Below are 16512 nucleotides of genomic sequence, written 5' to 3'. Positions count from 1 at the left end.
TGTTTGTTTATTGGCAGAATATTTCTAAGTAATAAAAATATGTTCAACATGGAGTGTGACCTTTCGGCAAAAATAAAACTGTCAATTAACTGGCATTCAGCTACAAAAAGAAAGAAAAACATGCAATGTTTTGTGTGTGTGTGTGTGTGTGTATTAGTTCAACTTTCCATGCAAGTAGCTAAATTACCCAAGAGTTTCATCTTTTAAAACAGTCTAAATTTTGAATCTTTCCTGCTCATTCTGATTGGTTTGACATTTGAAACCATGGCGGAATTTAGAATCCTTGTTAAGAATCCGGCATTTTCACCATAGCAACAGCATCACAACGCTTAAATTCCGTTATGACTTTTGTTTTTGTCTGACTTCCATGGCTATTAGGTCTATTGAGCTATTTTCTTGATGCTCTCCCCCCTTTTTTTAGGCTTAGTAACGTTTTTTGTTTTACAGAAATAAAACTTTTTGTTCCTCCTGAATTTCAAAACGACGGTCATCTCAAAACTCCCCGATATGATTCACTTAATTTAAGACTGGCTGTTTCCATGACGACCTTGCGGTTCTCTGAGGACGCCGCACTGCCGAAGACGGCCCGGGTGAATCCGTGTTGAAAGTGCAGCTTCTTCCTCAGCGCTGTTTCAACCATGGCACCGACTAAGTTGCCAGCTGCAAATCCCCCAGTCACATCCCGAAGCAAGACGCACCGAACAGAGATGAAGGTATGACACCTAGCGACCACAGCGCACTACTGGTAGACCGGCTGCATTCAAGCTCTTTATCAAGTTAGCGGAACGTGTAATTCATAGCTGACAGCTAAAAAAACCAAACAAAAAAAACACCAAAATCTTCGCTGTAGCGATTTTATAACACATTGCCTCTTACCGCACTGAGAGGTAAAACGGAAAAAAAAGAACACCTTGTCTTATTTGTACTTTATTTAGACCCACTATTTATTTATTTTTTTAACAAACAACAGTCAAAGTCAGCGACACAATGTTTGATTGTATAAGGTTAAAATTGGCAATAAAAAGTGACTTTTACGCGAGATACTTCAATTAGCCAAACAGCTGTTTGTAATCACCAAAAAGCTGACGTCACTGTCTTTTAAATCAACATGGCTGACTTTCTGCTCATCAGGGACTGATTAGGCCAAATATAACCTTTGTCTAGCTGAGGCTAGCTGAGCAGTCCGGTATAAAAACACAGAAGTCCTGTTTATTTAAATAATGGCTCACATTATTGTAACTAATTTGCTGAAGAACTTGACCTTTCCCTAAAAAAAAAAAAAAAAAAAAAAAAAGCAATATTGATAGTTTTTAAAAAATATGTCTGCCCTTCATGTTAGTTATTAATTATTCACATAAAAAAGAGACAAATTGTTCAACTGTGCTTTTTTATAATATTTTAAAACAAAGATAACATTTGGAGTTATACCATTTTTAATGTTCTTTAGCATCCTATTTTGACCAGTAGTGTATGGATAGCATTACTAACTGCAAAAACAAACTGAGTATTCCCTACCGAGGGCAGGCCACACCTAAACTCTTAAGATGTCTTAAAGGTTGCCAACATTCCTAAAAACGGGATGTTCTAAAACAAAGAGCTCAAAACATTAATGTTTCTGTTATTAAATAAATTTGGCAAATTGGTGGAAGGTCTTCTTTTTGTTTGAAATGATGGAGCAAAACGACCCTCGCCTGATGAAGTCTGGTTCTTTGTTACAGGAGCCTGAATGAACACCTGCCAGAAAATACAGTTTATTTTTAAACAACCGTTGTGACTCCTCTGACAACAGATTTGAACACCTCACTGAACGTTAAGACAACAACTTGGAGTCTTCTCCCCACAGTAACAACTTGGACTTTGGTACTTAGTGCAACCTTGAAGCACTGAGTAGGAGTATTCACTTATAAAAAAAAGAATGGAGTTTTCTAGTTTTTGGCAGGCTGATTTTTTTAGTGCACCTCTTAAGAAACTGTGGCATTTTCAAAACCGTTTCTAAGTACCACATTTTAAGTGAATAAAGTTACAATCATGTACATGTCACTGTTAAAACCGAGCTAAAACTTCCACCATAAGTTACACACAGTATCACTGCAGCCCAGATAGAAAAATTATTCTCAGCACATCGTGAGGTTTACCCAACTGAACTAAAATAACCCAGGTAATCGGAGCCCTTATTCTTATGTACAATGGAAGTCCATAAAACTCAGAACATTAAAAAACTTGGTGCATGGCTTCATATTGTTCGGTAGTTCAGGTCAGCCCAGCGCACTGGTTCTTACCTTTTGCAGAAGAATTGAGGTCAGTGCTTAGAAAACAGTAGCAGCATTATCATTAGGAATCATCTGTGGAAAGCACAGTTTGCTGTGGCTGTCCAAACAGATCATTACGAAAATCTGTCAGAAAAGACATACAGTACAAACAGGAGTGGTGTAAAATGAGCCAATTGCCAGTTTGGTCATAACAAGCTTAGTTTGCTCTGTTCTTCAGTGGAGGAAGCGGCTGAGGTCCTCGTGAATCTCAGCCTCATCCCACGGCCCGTGGATGTTGTCCTTGTGCCTTTGCAGCCTGACCAGCAGCAGGGGACAGATTAACGTGACACTCACTAAGGCCAGGGACAAGAGCACAGCTCCCCCAAGTGACTGGGATCCCAGACCCCCTACTCCTCCGACACACACTCCCACACACACCCCGGTAAACTGGCCGGGCGCATTTGCCCTTATCCTCTGGAGCAGACAAGGCCACAGGGCAAACACTAGCAGTGCACAGGTGAGCATGGCGAAGGTGTGCAGAGCACCAGGTAACCTCGAGGCCAAGCACACAGAGGCAAACAACGCAGCGTTCAAAGAGAGGCTTCCCGGGGGAGAGGGGTGGGCGTAGGGAAATGACACCAGGTGGGCCAGCAGCATCAGAGCCGACATGGCGTACACGGTGTCTGTGCTAACTGACTCCGTTAACGTTTTGAGAACTGGCGAGAAGCCGAAGGTGAAGGAAAGGAACAGCACGGCGCTCTGTGAATCTGCCAAATGTATGTGGTGGTCACTGCAGGATTCAGTCTGAGAGGTCAATGCCTGGTACAGTCCGTAACCCAGGAGGGCACATGTGAGACTGGTCCAAAACAATGTCTCAGGAGCAAGCAGACCCTGTGAGAGAAACAAAAGAACAAGATGTCGACCAATCAGAGATTTCCTTCGGAACAAGAACGGTATGAAGTTAAAAGCTGTTCTACAGGTGTACCTGCTCCATGTAGAGCCAGAGGGTGATAAAAATGGCCACACAGGACAGCTGCTGTCCCACAAAGCCTGCTTCCTTCACTACGGCCCAGTAGCGGTACTGCCGGATGCCCTCGTTCCTCCGTAATTCCTCCAGGAACCTCTGGTCCACGTAGTTGTCAGGAAACGGCTGCTGTTCCCACAGCACCTTTCGCCAGGGCACAGACTGACTCGGGGCCCCATCTGGCCCCATTGCCCTCCTTTACCAAACAGAAACATACAGAGAGCAGCACGGTCACAGTAGCCATTAGTTTATTTTTTTTCCTTTTGCAAAGCACTTAAAAAAAAACAACAGGCAAGTAAAGTGAACAGTTAACTAAATGAGTACCTAATATTAGGTCTTGTCTTTAATTACTTTAGATATATTGGACACTTATGTGGACGAACACACTTAGTGGTGTTTATTTGTTCTTCACCCACACACCCATGAAGCTCTTAATCAATGAACCCCAAAACAAAACATACTTTGCTAAAAATCTGTAATGTTATGTGTATTTTCACCAGTCCTGGGAGAAAGTTTGTGTTTGTACAACATACCTCATGGCTGTAAGAGCACCTTTTAAATGGTTCATAAAATGAAAGACAGAAAAACACTGTCTAATATCCATATTGGTGGGAGTCGATAAAGGGGTAAGCGCTTCTCGTTTAAACTTCCCTTTATTGACCACTAGGTGTCCTACTTGAGCAATGTTATTGAAGGCTCAAGTAATAAACCATTTTATGAATGAAGTAAGGATCACTAACAATGCATGGCGGTGCTAACAGCTACGGTTGGACTTATAGGCAACTCTGTCTGCCTTGCAATTGTTTTGGATGAAAGTCTCGAATTGGACCCTAGTTCTTTAGAAAATCCTTGAAAATCCTCTTAATGTAACACAGTTCAAAACGATCAATGAATATCTTTTGTAATCAAATCTGACCATTCCAATTGGTCCTGTATGTTTGATAAAAGCATAATATGATGTTCATATGAAGTGTTAACATGAAGTCATCTAACTGGGCGTGGTCATGTAGAACATATGGGAAATGCAAACCATCAAGCATTTTAATGGATCATTGAAGTCTGTCTTTTAAAGCCCAACAAAAAAATAATAAATAAATAAAAAGAAAGAAAGAAAGAAAAATAATCCAAATTCAAATTGCTCTGAGTCCGAGTCTTTAATAAAGCAACAGGGACAAGAGAAATACAGATAAATACAAGTCTTATAATTTCTTTTATGGCTTCTGTGAGGAAGCCAGGGTACATGTACTTGTGTTTGTTTTGAGGAGAAATTTTAGTTTCTTAAAATGCCGATACAAAACAAAAGGCCAAACCAATAGAAAACCAAACAGACGGCAACTTGTTGCTTCATGGATGAAAAGAAAACTGTACTTGAAATGAATCATAATGGATGCTAACACTAGTAGCTTTAACACCAATAAAGCATCTAGCGAGATTTAGCCAAAGAAGCGAATTTAGTTTCAAGTCATTGATAACTTTGGATGTAACTTAAGAAGTTGTCATTCCTAATCACTGCGATTACTATTAAAAGAGCCAAGTAAAGGGTAAAGTTGGGGATGTATGGTTAGCGTTTTCTGTTAAATGCTAAGCTGATCAGGCTTGATGTACAGAGTCTTCCGGTTTGGTGTAAATATAAAACTAGCCTTGTTCTACTGAAGACGCATTTAGAGATAAATTATATATATCTGTATATATATTCAGGGTTGGTTATAATCCTCCTGTAGTTGAATATTATCAAAAGCGTTATCCACCTACCTAGGCTGGTTTTATTCGTCGCTATGGGGGCAGACGCTTTAACTTCATCCCGATTATCCCGGAAGTAAATCAATCAGTTGGTGCTCACAGCGCCCCCTGCTGTTAGAGGTTTATAAAGTAATGAATCGATTATTTCTGCTCTGTCCAGTTCCAGAAGTTTCACAATTTAAATGATAGATAAATTAGTCGCTAAATTAATAACTATGCGTGATTGAAAATTGAAAAATCATACACTAACTAAATAACAGATTATCAGAAATTAACGTTGATAACTGTCTGAATGTTTCAATAATTTGAATTACATAAATCTTTATTGAAATGTGAGAATCTTTATTCGATTGTATTTTCAATTATTTCGGTCCAGTGTAGCACAAGAAATATAGAACATTTATATATTATATAGTATATACAGTACATGGCAGTCAAGTTTAAATTCACATTTTACAAATGTAGTTAATTTCATTTCAAAATTATTGGCACATTTATGTAAATACTGTTAGATTTTTCTTGTATTTGTTCATAAATATGTAAATAAAATTGCATTTCTAATTCTGAATATCTGCCAGCCATTTTCCCATTAACTTTATCTGTTTTTTTTTAACAAGATGTCTGTGGTGAACATACGTGGCCCATTCTCCTCTGAACTTTTAAGACGGAATCAACAGATCAACTCATCAGAGTATCCTGATATTTTTCAGCTTACAAGTCTTACAGTTAAGAGGGCTTGTGTCCCACTTTTACACATTCTTGTGTTTTTTACAGCTTCTCAGAAAATAAACTACAGCCAGAAAAGAGATCTATCAAAGTCAGCAGACGATTTGAGGAACTGCAAACATCCAGAACAATGGTAAGTTCTTCCAAAATCACAACCCAATCGATAGAAATCACTTAAACATTTTAAAGGCTAATAATGCTTGAAACTTCTCCAATGCATCTTAATTAGGATAATGATACAAAGAGTGAATCTGATTAATTGCTAGTAATTCTAAATGCTTGATGATACTTAGTAACACCAATTAAGGCTTAAGAGACACTTTATCACGAAGAGGGAAGTTGCTTTGAGTAGTTTTATTTCGTCTTACTGAAACCAGTTAAATCTGCTCTTTGCATTTACTGAGAATGTCTTTTTTTTTGATGATATGAAACACTTAAGTGTGGGGGAAAAAAACCCCAAGAAGAAATCTGTAAGGAGAGAAATGACTCAAGGTCATCTACCTCTGTTTTTGGTATGATTCACCAAACATTTATCCACTGCACTTTTTCCTTGAGCAGTTTTTGATAACGCTGAGATCAATGTCCTTGAACAATTCTTTTTCTTTTTTTTTTGTTTTTGCTGTTAGCTCTTCTAAGCTCTTAATTAATTAGATCACATTTACCTGAAATAGATAGTAAAAACAAATCTACCAATAAGAGAGAACCAGTGGTAATTGTATGCCAGATTGAGAACAATTGAAGGTCCTTAGAGTTTCATTTTAGAAAAAAAAATACTCCAGACATTTACTGGTTTACATTTCTATTTCATATGACATATATTTCTTTCAGACGGTGTCAAACTTCAGCAGCGTTTCCAGAACTTCTTCATCCTCATGGTACCTAATAGAAGGTTAAGCATCATGGGTCAAAATGAAAAACATTTCAAACATTTCTGACAAGAATCCCAAATATTGTTTTTCAACTCTCCAAGGATTCGCTGTGCAGAAAGGCCGTCTTCGCCTGCACTGAAGAAGTGTCTGATCATCTCGTCTCTCCAGCCTCACTCAAACAAAAAAGCAGATATCCATTAAAGGTTTTCTCTCTACCAGTAAACCAGAAATACTTTATTCTGTTCTGCAGTGACATCTGAACTACTGACTGACACAGAATCTCTTTAGCAGTCCAGCATTTTCAAAACCTCTGGCCTCAGGTTTAAAGTGTATTTTCATGAGATAGCAGAGACAGTGCTAAAGTATAGAGTAATACTGCATTGCACCTGTAGCTTTTGCTGCTGCACTCTGCCACCCAGCAGGCCGAAAGAAACTATAGGACACTGTTGTCATGCTCACAAAAAAGACAAATTTTGTTGTTTGGAAATATTAACAATTTTTAAAAAATTAAAAAACAAGACAGTCATGGAGTGAAAACTAAGTAACCACCTATGGCTTCTATTTTAGAAACAGCTTTTCTGTTAAGCAGTTCACTGCAGGCTGTACGGAGCAGACAGCCCAACTAATTTTTACACCGTAATTATTCTGTTCTTGAATTGTGACGCTCATGGTGGCAACATGTTGAAGGAGCTCTCTCAAGTTAGTTCTGATTTATTATTTTCCTAGACTTGGTTCACAATTTGTTTGACTGAAGCACTGCATGTTTAGACAATTATTCTGTCTGCATATGCTGCTGGATTTTTGGTCTGACCTTTATTTTTCCCACGGACAAATAAAGGTTCCAGTTGTACTCTTGTCACAACTGGAAGCAGCTGATGAGGATCTTTAAAGCTCAAATAACACCTGACCTACGAGGCTTCATGTATGGAGAGCAGGATCAATGGAGAGAGAGAAGGAGGAAGTTCTCTGAGGGGTTTTCACCATTCAGCAGACATTAATTTAAAGGGGAGTGGCAAAAAGCAAATGAGGTGGATTAGCATTGCTTGTCAACAACAAATCTTCAAAATTGTTTTTTTTTTTTTTTTAACCAAAGGTCCCCTTAAAAAGAAAAACTCCTGCCTGCCTGTGTAGACACACAAGGAGAGACACAGATGAGAAAAGATAGACTTGTTTAATTTATACACATCTACAAGTGCAGGACATTGGTGGAATAAATGTCATGTTCCCTCAACCTGCCTCCACTGCTTCATCAAAATAGTAGAAAATATATGTTTTAAAAGAGTAACAGAGTACTTTATTCCTTCTCAGTAATGTAGAAATACTATTAGAAATGTTTTAATCTACCAGGATTGCAAAAGCATTTTAAATCGATCACTTATAAGAATACCAGAATCTTAACACACAGTGATGACAGCTGAGCAGATGAATGCTTCATATATGAAAAACAAAACAAAAGAGGAACAAGTTACATAACTAATTTGCATAATATTAACACAGCTAGTAAATGTTTGGTTTTATGCACTTTAAACATAAGGCTCTGGAGTAAAGGCCTGATCTCATGATGTGTCTTTACTCTTATAGCATAAGTCGTTTAACAGTGAAGTCAAGTATAAAGAAAACATTTAGGGGGAAAAAAACAAACAATCAGCATAATTTTAACAGAGAAAAGGTTAGAAGAAAAAAGGAAAAAAAAAGAATGAAGACCTTCAGTAGGCGATCCAAGACCGCCTACTGAAGGTCCAGTAAAGACCTCGGTTCTTTACTGGACCTTCCTCTAACCCACCTCCAAAGTTCCAGTGCCCAAAGTCAATTTGTTAAAATGTTTTTCAAAGGCAGTGCAATAATCATGACAGTTTTTGTTTTTTTTAAGTATATGGAAGAGAACGCTGACGAAGGGGAGGATCGTGTTAAACGGAGCAGGTGTGGCATTGACCTTGCAGGTGTCAGTCAGACAGAAATAGCCCTCTGTCACTAGAGAGACAAGCGGACCCGTCATCTTCACACAGTAGGTGGGCTGTAAGCAGACACCCACCAGCAGACATGGGCCTTCACAGTGGGACGCCGCGGACCCAGTCTCTTCCGCTCCACAGTCCCTAGGGTGGGTTAGCAGCGCAGCCCCACCCCACCAATCCACACACCTGACTGCTCAGCAGCTGTGTGGGAACAAAGCATGGCTAATTTCCAACAGCATTCGTACTTGCTGCCAACTTCACAGACCTCAGAGATGAGTTAAAAACTAACAGGTAGATTTTTTATTTTTTTTTGCCCTAGTGTAGTTAAGACATGCTACCTAACTGGTTGCTCCTCCTCTTCCTGTTTGGCAAAAATAAGTTATCTCAGCAGCAAGCGACTACTTCAACTACTTTCACTCAGGAAAAAAACAAAAAACAAAACAAGACAATATTTGCAAATTGGCCACTGGCCTGGTAACGCTCCAGCTCTATTAGAAAAGTAGTTGCATATCGTAAACTTGTTGTTACGTGTTGTGTAAACTGCTACAGCAGCTAAGAAGGACCTTAAAACAGTATAAAGCTATAAAGAGAGAGAAGAACAGTTTTCTTGTAAAAAGCTTGTTGAGTGGAGGTATGACTAGTCGACACTTGTGATTCAAACTCCAGTGGACAGAAAACTTGAAGCAACAACAGTAGCGAATTAGTCCTGAACCTGAATATTTAAAAGACATAATGGTGTTGAGGAAAACAAAAACAAAACAACAAAAAAAAAAAGCATCCCTAATGTAACCGTGTCAACGTGTGTTAGTTTCATGATTTCTGTCCATCCAGTTCTGGGCGATGTTATGTGCGAATTTTCCTCTTGTCCTCGAACAACGAGCGGACTAAGTAGACCTGGACGGCCGACACCACCATCATCACGAAGAGGTTGACCACCGACCAAAAGTTCACCCTGTCGAAGTTGCTCTCCTGGAGGTTCCGGTCGCGAGCCTCGAACGCCCGCAGCAGCGTCTGGATCTGCATGCTTTTTCCCAGGCGAGACTTCACGTTGTTGATGGTGTCCTGGGAGACAGAAAAGAAAAAAATATACATTTATAAACTCATGAAAGAAACCGAACGAGGGCCACTTCTACAAATACTTTAAGAGAGTCATATGCATTTACATTTAGCTCCCTTCACTCTGATGCCACTAAATAAAACCCAGAGCAACCATTTGCTTTCAGATGTCACCTAGTTAGTTTATAATTAAAGTCGGTAAAGTTGTGTGCACTTTAATCTCAGTATAAATCCACCTGGATTCATGAACAATTACTGTTCGTCGACATTAATTGTTCATTAATGTTGAAGGACATTAATGAACAAGCAGCGCTGAGGAAACCAAGGAGCACAGCAGATAAGGTGATCCATATGAAAAACCTGTTCAACTTTGCTTATATATTGCAAAACACAAAATCTTACCAAGTTATTTTTGTCCTAGTTTCTGGTACAAATATCTTAGTACACTTGAAATAAGGTAAAACTAATTTACAAGTGACTTTTGAGCAAGAAACAGAAGCTTGTTTTAAGTCAATAATTCCTTAACATTGATGAAACAGTACTAGTTATGAAATAATCTGCCAGTGGAACAAGTCATTTTTGCCATATTATAAGTTAAAAATTGTTTTCCCACTGGCAGATCATGTCACTTATAACCAGTACTTTCTCAAAAAAATATTTACAATTTATTCACTTAAAACAAGTTCCTATATCTTGCAGAAAATGTACACACGAGTTAGTTTTGTCTTATTTCAATTGTCCTAAGATGCACTAGAAACTTGACCAAAAATACTGAGTCAGACTTTGTGGGTTTGCAGTGCATCTGCAAAGCAAAGCTGGAGCATGTTCCTAAGCAAGCTGTGCAGTCAGGTGTGCTCCTTCCTTTTTAAGAAAGCAACTTCCTCCACATCTGGAAAATACATTTCCTGCTCTTTACCACGTCATGGCTCTGTGACTTCTGACACAAATACCAGCCATTTATGGAGACGGAGGCAGTGCTAGTCACTGTGGCGAAACTGACAACAAGCTGAGTGTTCATGACTCTCTCCGTTCTTGTGACACATGCTGGACCTCTTAGGACGCTGCTTTGTGGGGAAATTATTGGGTCGTTAATGGGACTGTGTCAAGACAATAGAGGGACAACGTCTAAAACGCTGAAGTGGAAATATAAAGGAAGACTATGCATGTCAGATTTTTAATTACGCCACTGAGATCAGACGGTTTAGAAACATGTTAAACTATACGCTGCGTGAAAAGGTCTGCCTCACCATAATGTCCTCCAGCTTCATGTCCAGCGAATCTGTACCAATGATGTGCTCCTTCCAGTTGTCTGGGTCTTCCTCCTGATCCATGTTGTCCAGGATCAGCTCGAAGAAGACGAGCTTCTCGGATATGGAGCTGAACGTGTTGTCAAAGCAAAACACGTAGTCCCCATCCTCATGAGTTTCCACGCTGAAGGACAGAACAAGCTGTAAGGACACCGTGGACGTGCAAAACAAATCAACGGACGTGCTGCTCGAGTCGCTCACGTGTGGACGCCGTCCGACTTGCGCTGATCGCTGAAAAGCAACTGGCCGGAAGGAGAAGAGATGGAGAAGTCCACGTCGAGACCGGCACCGTCTAACACCTGTTGATGGTGAAGGTAAAAGGAAAGGGATCAGATGTCAACAGGGCTCATACACACAACTTACCAGGAGACAAACTTGCCAGTATTCGGAGCTGGATATCATTTTTTTTATATTATTAACGTTTTGAAAAACACAAATAACTGAATTACTATGTAGTACTTTGTGATGGTTTATTCATTAAAATCCCAAGAAAACACATTAATGTTTGGGCAGTTGTGAAAAATTATATGAACAATTCAAACATCTGTAAGGCATTGCATATGCTGTAGTAGGACGTCACCCAAATATGAGAAGTTGTAGTTTTTCCTCATTCTACAGTGAAAACAAAAACCCTCAGTTAATACTTGAAGCTACACACCACAATGTTAAGAAACTGCTAAGAATGTCCATCATGGCCCAGACAGTCAAACGGGATTGCTAAATGTTTGTGCACATCAGGGTCAAACAGAGAGACTCATTTTGGGAAATAATTTGTGCACTGACAGGCAAAACTGGTTCCTGACAATATGAAAAATCAAGGTGTGAGCCACAAAGTCAACTGGTTCTACTGATACGTAGTAATTTAACTCAGCAGAGCATTATTGTGGGTAACAGACAGCCCAATATTTGTTTATGACCTGATATTCAATCTCCAGGGAAGCCTCTTTCTTCATGGTTTGGTAGAAACATTCCTTTCGGCCAGCAGGTAAGCTGAAGGTGAAGTCGCTGTCCGTAGCTTGGGAGAAGGAAGCCAACACCACCAACCTGTCCGAGACTAGCGAGATAAACACGGACAGCAGACACAGAACCATCCGGACCGGCTCCATGCTCAAACCTGTGATCCTGAGAGTCCAAAAAAAAAAAGCTAAAGTTGTGTTTCAGCGGCCAAACACAGAGTCACAGAGGTGAAGCAAATGCTTCGGTGAAATTTTTTGACGTTCACCCAAAGTTGACTTCTGTTAAACTGTGCTTAGCCTCAGCGAAGACTGCTAAAGCATCAGGACCCCGCCTGTTCATAATAACATTTATTTATGGCTCAAATTAATATCACATGAAGCTACAATATGTTTCAGATATTCTTTATTCTTTTTGCGAAAAATAACGTCAATATATTTGGCCAATAAACAAAAATAATTCTAAAAGGCAATTTTAAGGGCCTTGCTCGAATTGCACTGTGGGATATGTAGTTCATTTGTACCATGTGTGACAGACGACAGAATTCGATGTAATCAAAAATAATCAAATAAAATTAAATTTCGAACTTTAACAGTTTACTTAGGTGTTAAATTTTCAATTTGTTGTACCTATAAACCTTTAAATATGTCACACTTTTGCAGTGCTGGTTATTTTATAGTCAACTTTTCGGAGTGAAATCTAGAAGACTGCCAAAAGCTTCACACTGAGCATGCGTTAATCCTTTCGTAACCCTTAAAGTTAACTTTTTTTTTAAATATATTTTTGATGTCGCCTGTTCTTATGTCCGAGTGGTTCTAGCTCACAAAATAACATTTGAATTAATGAGTCAATCAAAGCCAATATTAATATATATTTTATCTCTTCTAAAATGTTTCATATAAATATCCTTTGCCATGACCCTTTTTATAGATAGTTTATTTTTGAAGAGAAGAGGATCTTAATGCTTATGGTCCCCAGATCTTAACCCCAGTTTATTTTGAGAACCACAAATCGATTGTAATATTCATCATGTGATTATTAGTAGATGATATCTACAAGCAAGAGTTGCTCAGAGTTTGTCATAATCTGCTGTGCTTCTGAAGAATCATGCCAAAACTGAAATCAGAGCCATAATTAGAATAATAATTAAAAAAAAAAATCTTGTGGAAATAATATACAATTAACTTATAAGTTTGCATAGTTATCTATCACCATATTTTATTTAAAAATACCAACCACACAAAAAATAAGCCTAAATACAATGAATATGATATGGTTTGTTTGTGGGAACAAAATAGAAGAAGGGACAATTTCGCAACCCTGGTGAACAAAATGAGTTAAATAACAAGCACACTCATACAAACAATATTTTCTCTTTGTTTGTTATTTTTACCATGAATAAAATTAGTTATTTATGGTTCGTCCAGACTAAAGAAGCCACAGGTAAATGTGGCTTTCTATGTTGTAGTAGAGAAATATCAGTCTATTTGTACTAAAACATATTTGAATTTAATTAAAGAAAATGATTTTTCAATGACAAAAATTCCGATTATATACAAAAAACTAGTAATTTCCAATGAATCGTGATGTTATTGTGCAATGAGTTGAAATAAGGCGTGCTTTGCTGATCAGTTTATCAAAAAGCGTGACGCGTCCAGTCGTACAGCCACCAACTCATCCTCAATACTGGAGGCGGGGCTTCTTTTTTTTCAAATACGACACAGCCACGTCTCCTATGATTGGTCGATAATTTCCTTTCTGTGATTTGATTGGTTATTTCTGGGGCAGGCGTTACATTACCTGGAGCACGGCAACTCGTCAGTAGCAGTGGCTGTTGAAACTGAAACGGAGGCGTACGAAAGGTCCTTGTAATGAATTATACTCCTCCTGAAGTGTGGGTTTTACCTTCACAGCATCGCGGCTTGCTTGTTTTCTAATTAAGGCGGACTCACGGCCAACACACAGCTGGTTTTCGGTGTATTGTGCAGCCGCGACAGACCAGAAACAAACCAAATAGCGAGGATGTCGGTCCCCGCTGGAAGATAATGAAGAGGCTGCGCGTTTTGTTGGTGTGCCTCATTGTAGCTCTCCTGTGCTGGTAAGCTTGGCCTCCTGTTTTCACCCAGTATTACGAAATGTTTGGTAAATAGGCGTTTAAAGAATAGGTTGACCACGTTAAACATACATTTGTGCCCAGGCATACTTATTTATTTATTGTCTTTTGCTGCACAATATTTACGAGTATACATGTTTACTGAGACGAGTCACCCCTGCTACATTAGCTAACAACATATGCCTGTTTCAGTGTGTTGGATTCAGTGCATGTAAGAGTTTTAAGAAAATAGCTGACTTTTGTCCTGCTTGTCATCGTAGATAACCCCCTTTGCTGTTTAAATGGGTGTGTTTGTGGGGTTGGTGATGAGGCCAGCTGTTGATAGCAGCTGAGCTAGCTAAATCCAAGTTGGTCAGTGTTGGCATATGTTTCTCAGGTGGGGGACTGTCGCGTTCATGTAGGTAAAAACAATTCAAAGAACTGTTTCATTTTTTACTAGTCTGTAGTTTAAGATAGCCAAACAAAGATAATTTATGTTTTTGTTAACTAACTTAAAACAAAATATTACGACCCATACTGAAAAACTATATAAATTGTCTTTTGGTTATTATAATTTTTTCGTCAAATCATGTAACTAGTTATGCAGAGATCAGAATCGACCCATTTTCTTTTAATTGACATTGACTGTCGATTGCCAGGATAAATCCTAGCCCCCGCTCAAGAATAAAAAAGCACCAAATCTAAGAATTTCCACAATTTTTTTTTGAACTATAAATGCACCATGACACAGCATGCACGTTTTGAGTTGATTAAAAATGAGATAAATATTGGTATCCATTGTTATGACATGTACTGTTAAATATGCAGCTTTGAATAAACTAAAAAAAAAAAAAGATCAGTTTTGTTCCAGGCAGTAAATTTAAATAGTAACTGGCAGGTTTTAATTTAAAGAACGAAGGTGAACTGAGGCTTTTAAATGAGTTGCATACTTGAAATAATGATGCTTGTTTAGGGAGTTTTTCTTCCAACACAGCTCATGCATTTGCTTAATCTCGGAGGCACGCAGCAGGTAACAATGTGCTGGGTTTGTAGAATTGGATTAACAGTCCAGCTAACATTCCAACTTTATCCAGATTGTTTGTTGGGGAGAGGCTAACTGTCCCATTGGAGGCACGCAAACTGGACTTCCGATTCTGTCTGCCCTGGAGATTTTGTTGTTTTAGCCTATTGTAGTGTTTGTGTTTGAACATATGAAAGGTTTGTTTCATGCACAGTTAAAAAATAAACGGCTCATTTTTCTTTTTTGCTCCCAAGAAAATTTCCAGGGGCTTTTTTTTTTTGTCCAGTTTCAGAACCAAGTTTGTTTTTGTACACAGGGCATCAGAATCACTTCCTCTTACCTGAGGACAATACAACATAAACATTAGAAACATTATTTTTCTCATTTCCTCCTTGCCTTAGAATCAGACTTTTAGTTGTTATATTTTATTAATCGTGCCAGGGATTAGTGTTTTGTAAAGCCACCATTAATAAATAAAAACTTTCCTAGCTCAGGAAATTAGAACCACGGCACCACTCATTCCTCGGAAAGGAAATTCTGTTTTGGTTCTGTATTTGATGGAAATGAGAAACAGAATTTGAGTATTATATATTTAGTAATCCACATAATTGCAAAATATTAAAAAAATTTTCCCCTCTACTAGATTAATTCCAACTCCTTTAGATTATTTTTTTAAGAGATTTTGTGAGATGGTCTTTAATTACAGGTTTTTAGGTGAGATGTTTTATAGGACTCAATAAAGTCTTTTTTTTTTAACAATATTTCATTCTTCAATATTTTTTTTAATCCTAGCCAATTCAGTATTTTCAGATGGACACGTTTTTCTCAGAAAACAAATGCTAAAGGAAAAGTCTCAAGAAAAACAGAGCGCAAAAAGAATACAGCAGAATTTTAAGGCAACGTTTGCGTGTCAAAATTATTGATGCCCTCTTTGGACTTTCCCTCGTAGCACTAATGGCTGCGCTCTGACATGTTCAGCAGTCATTACTAATTCAAACTCTTTTTAGCGTGCTGCTGTTGGCTTCTCCTCCCCTGGTGCCAGCTCTCAACAAATTCCCAGTAGGAGCAGGGAGAACAAAAAAAAAAAAGGGAACGAAGTCCTTGCAGCAAAACCCGGGGTTTCCAAGCAAGCAGTGATTTTTAGGTTTGAACAGCAGCTGTTTGTTTTAAAAGGGCGGTGGGGAAGGATCACTTGGAGGTTTGTCGTAGCCAAGCTGTTGGCATTAACCAAATACTGCTTCAAACTGCCAGGGCTAACGTTGATATTTCTTTTATGTCCATTTCTTACGTGAATTCTCGTCCTTTGTGTAGCTGCGGTGCACAGCCCCACAGCAGACTGCTTTCTGTGGGTGTCATGCTTCTCCTCCACTCTCACGTTGTCAGCAAAAGAGATCTCACTGCTTCCACGGCACGCCAGCTCCGGCTGTTGACATCAGCGCTGCTGAGGCTCTGTGTGAACGTCTTTGTGTGGAGGCGCACATTTCCAGCCAGGTGCATTGTCAGTAATAGTAGCTTTCTTGCA

At 38.8% G+C, this 16512-nt stretch overlaps 4 protein-coding genes across 5 annotated transcripts in view; 2 read left to right on the top strand and 2 right to left on the bottom strand.

Moving 5' to 3' along the window:
* The first annotated feature begins 521 nt into the window (after positions 1-521).
* LOC148159911 (uncharacterized) lies at positions 522-7234 on the top strand. Its single transcript, XM_088004860.1, has 5 exons — positions 522-713; positions 5631-5704; positions 5788-5872; positions 6568-6614; positions 6710-7234. The coding sequence occupies exons 1-5, from the start codon at positions 639-641 to the stop codon at positions 6807-6809; spliced, it is 381 nt and encodes a 126-aa protein (XP_087860986.1). The 5' UTR covers positions 522-638; the 3' UTR covers positions 6810-7234.
* pigc (phosphatidylinositol glycan anchor biosynthesis, class C) lies at positions 912-5129 on the bottom strand. Its single transcript, XM_088004858.1, has 3 exons — positions 5026-5129; positions 3235-3469; positions 912-3140 (listed from the first exon to the last, which is right to left on the bottom strand). Exons 2-3 carry the CDS (start codon positions 3460-3462, stop codon positions 2484-2486), a joined length of 885 nt encoding a protein of 294 aa, XP_087860984.1. The 5' UTR covers positions 3463-3469; positions 5026-5129; the 3' UTR covers positions 912-2483.
* Positions 7235-7760: 526 nt separating the features above from the next.
* tmed5 (transmembrane p24 trafficking protein 5) lies at positions 7761-12191 on the bottom strand. The gene is made up of 4 exons (XM_014992446.2): positions 11841-12191; positions 11125-11222; positions 10864-11047; positions 7761-9622 (listed from the first exon to the last, which is right to left on the bottom strand). Exons 1-4 carry the CDS (start codon positions 12027-12029, stop codon positions 9404-9406), a joined length of 690 nt encoding a protein of 229 aa, XP_014847932.1. The 5' UTR covers positions 12030-12191; the 3' UTR covers positions 7761-9403.
* A 1493-nt stretch (positions 12192-13684) lies between these two features.
* suco (SUN domain containing ossification factor) overlaps positions 13685-16512 on the top strand; it is a 39533-nt gene continuing 36705 nt past the window's right edge. For both annotated transcript variants that reach the window (XM_088004857.1, XM_088004856.1), the window contains exon 1: positions 13685-13975. In XM_088004857.1, coding sequence (XP_087860983.1) covers positions 13923-13975 — 53 coding nt within the window. In that variant the 5' untranslated portion in view covers positions 13685-13922. The remainder of the gene's footprint in view (positions 13976-16512) is intronic.

Source organism: Poecilia mexicana, unplaced genomic scaffold (assembly GCF_051168715.1).
Source record: "Poecilia mexicana isolate PSO_F unplaced genomic scaffold, ASM5116871v1 scaffold_4, whole genome shotgun sequence".
NCBI lineage: Eukaryota > Metazoa > Chordata > Actinopteri > Cyprinodontiformes > Poeciliidae > Poecilia > Poecilia mexicana.
The sequence above is the reverse complement of the archived record's forward strand: the minus strand, read 5'-3'. Positions and strand labels throughout refer to the sequence as shown.

Coding starts and splice junctions, on each gene's coding strand:
- LOC148159911 (XM_088004860.1), top strand. CDS start 639: ATGGCACCGACTAAGTTGCCAGCTGCAAATCCCCCAGTCACATCCCGA. Junction 5,705..5,787: donor CAACAGATCAACTCATCAGA/GTATCCTGATAT, acceptor TGTTTTTTACAG/CTTCTCAGAAAATAAACTAC. Junction 5,873..6,567: donor TGCAAACATCCAGAACAATG/GTAAGTTCTTCC, acceptor TATTTCTTTCAG/ACGGTGTCAAACTTCAGCAG.
- pigc (XM_088004858.1), bottom strand. CDS start 3,462: ATGGGGCCAGATGGGGCCCCGAGTCAGTCTGTGCCCTGGCGAAAGGTG. Junction 3,141..3,234: donor TCTGGCTCTACATGGAGCAG/GTACACCTGTAG, acceptor TTTCTCTCACAG/GGTCTGCTTGCTCCTGAGAC.
- tmed5 (XM_014992446.2), bottom strand. CDS start 12,029: ATGGAGCCGGTCCGGATGGTTCTGTGTCTGCTGTCCGTGTTTATCTCG. Junction 11,048..11,124: donor AAGTCGGACGGCGTCCACAC/GTGAGCGACTCG, acceptor TCTGTCCTTCAG/CGTGGAAACTCATGAGGATG. Junction 9,623..10,863: donor TGAAGCTGGAGGACATTATG/GTGAGGCAGACC, acceptor TCTGTCTCCCAG/GACACCATCAACAACGTGAA.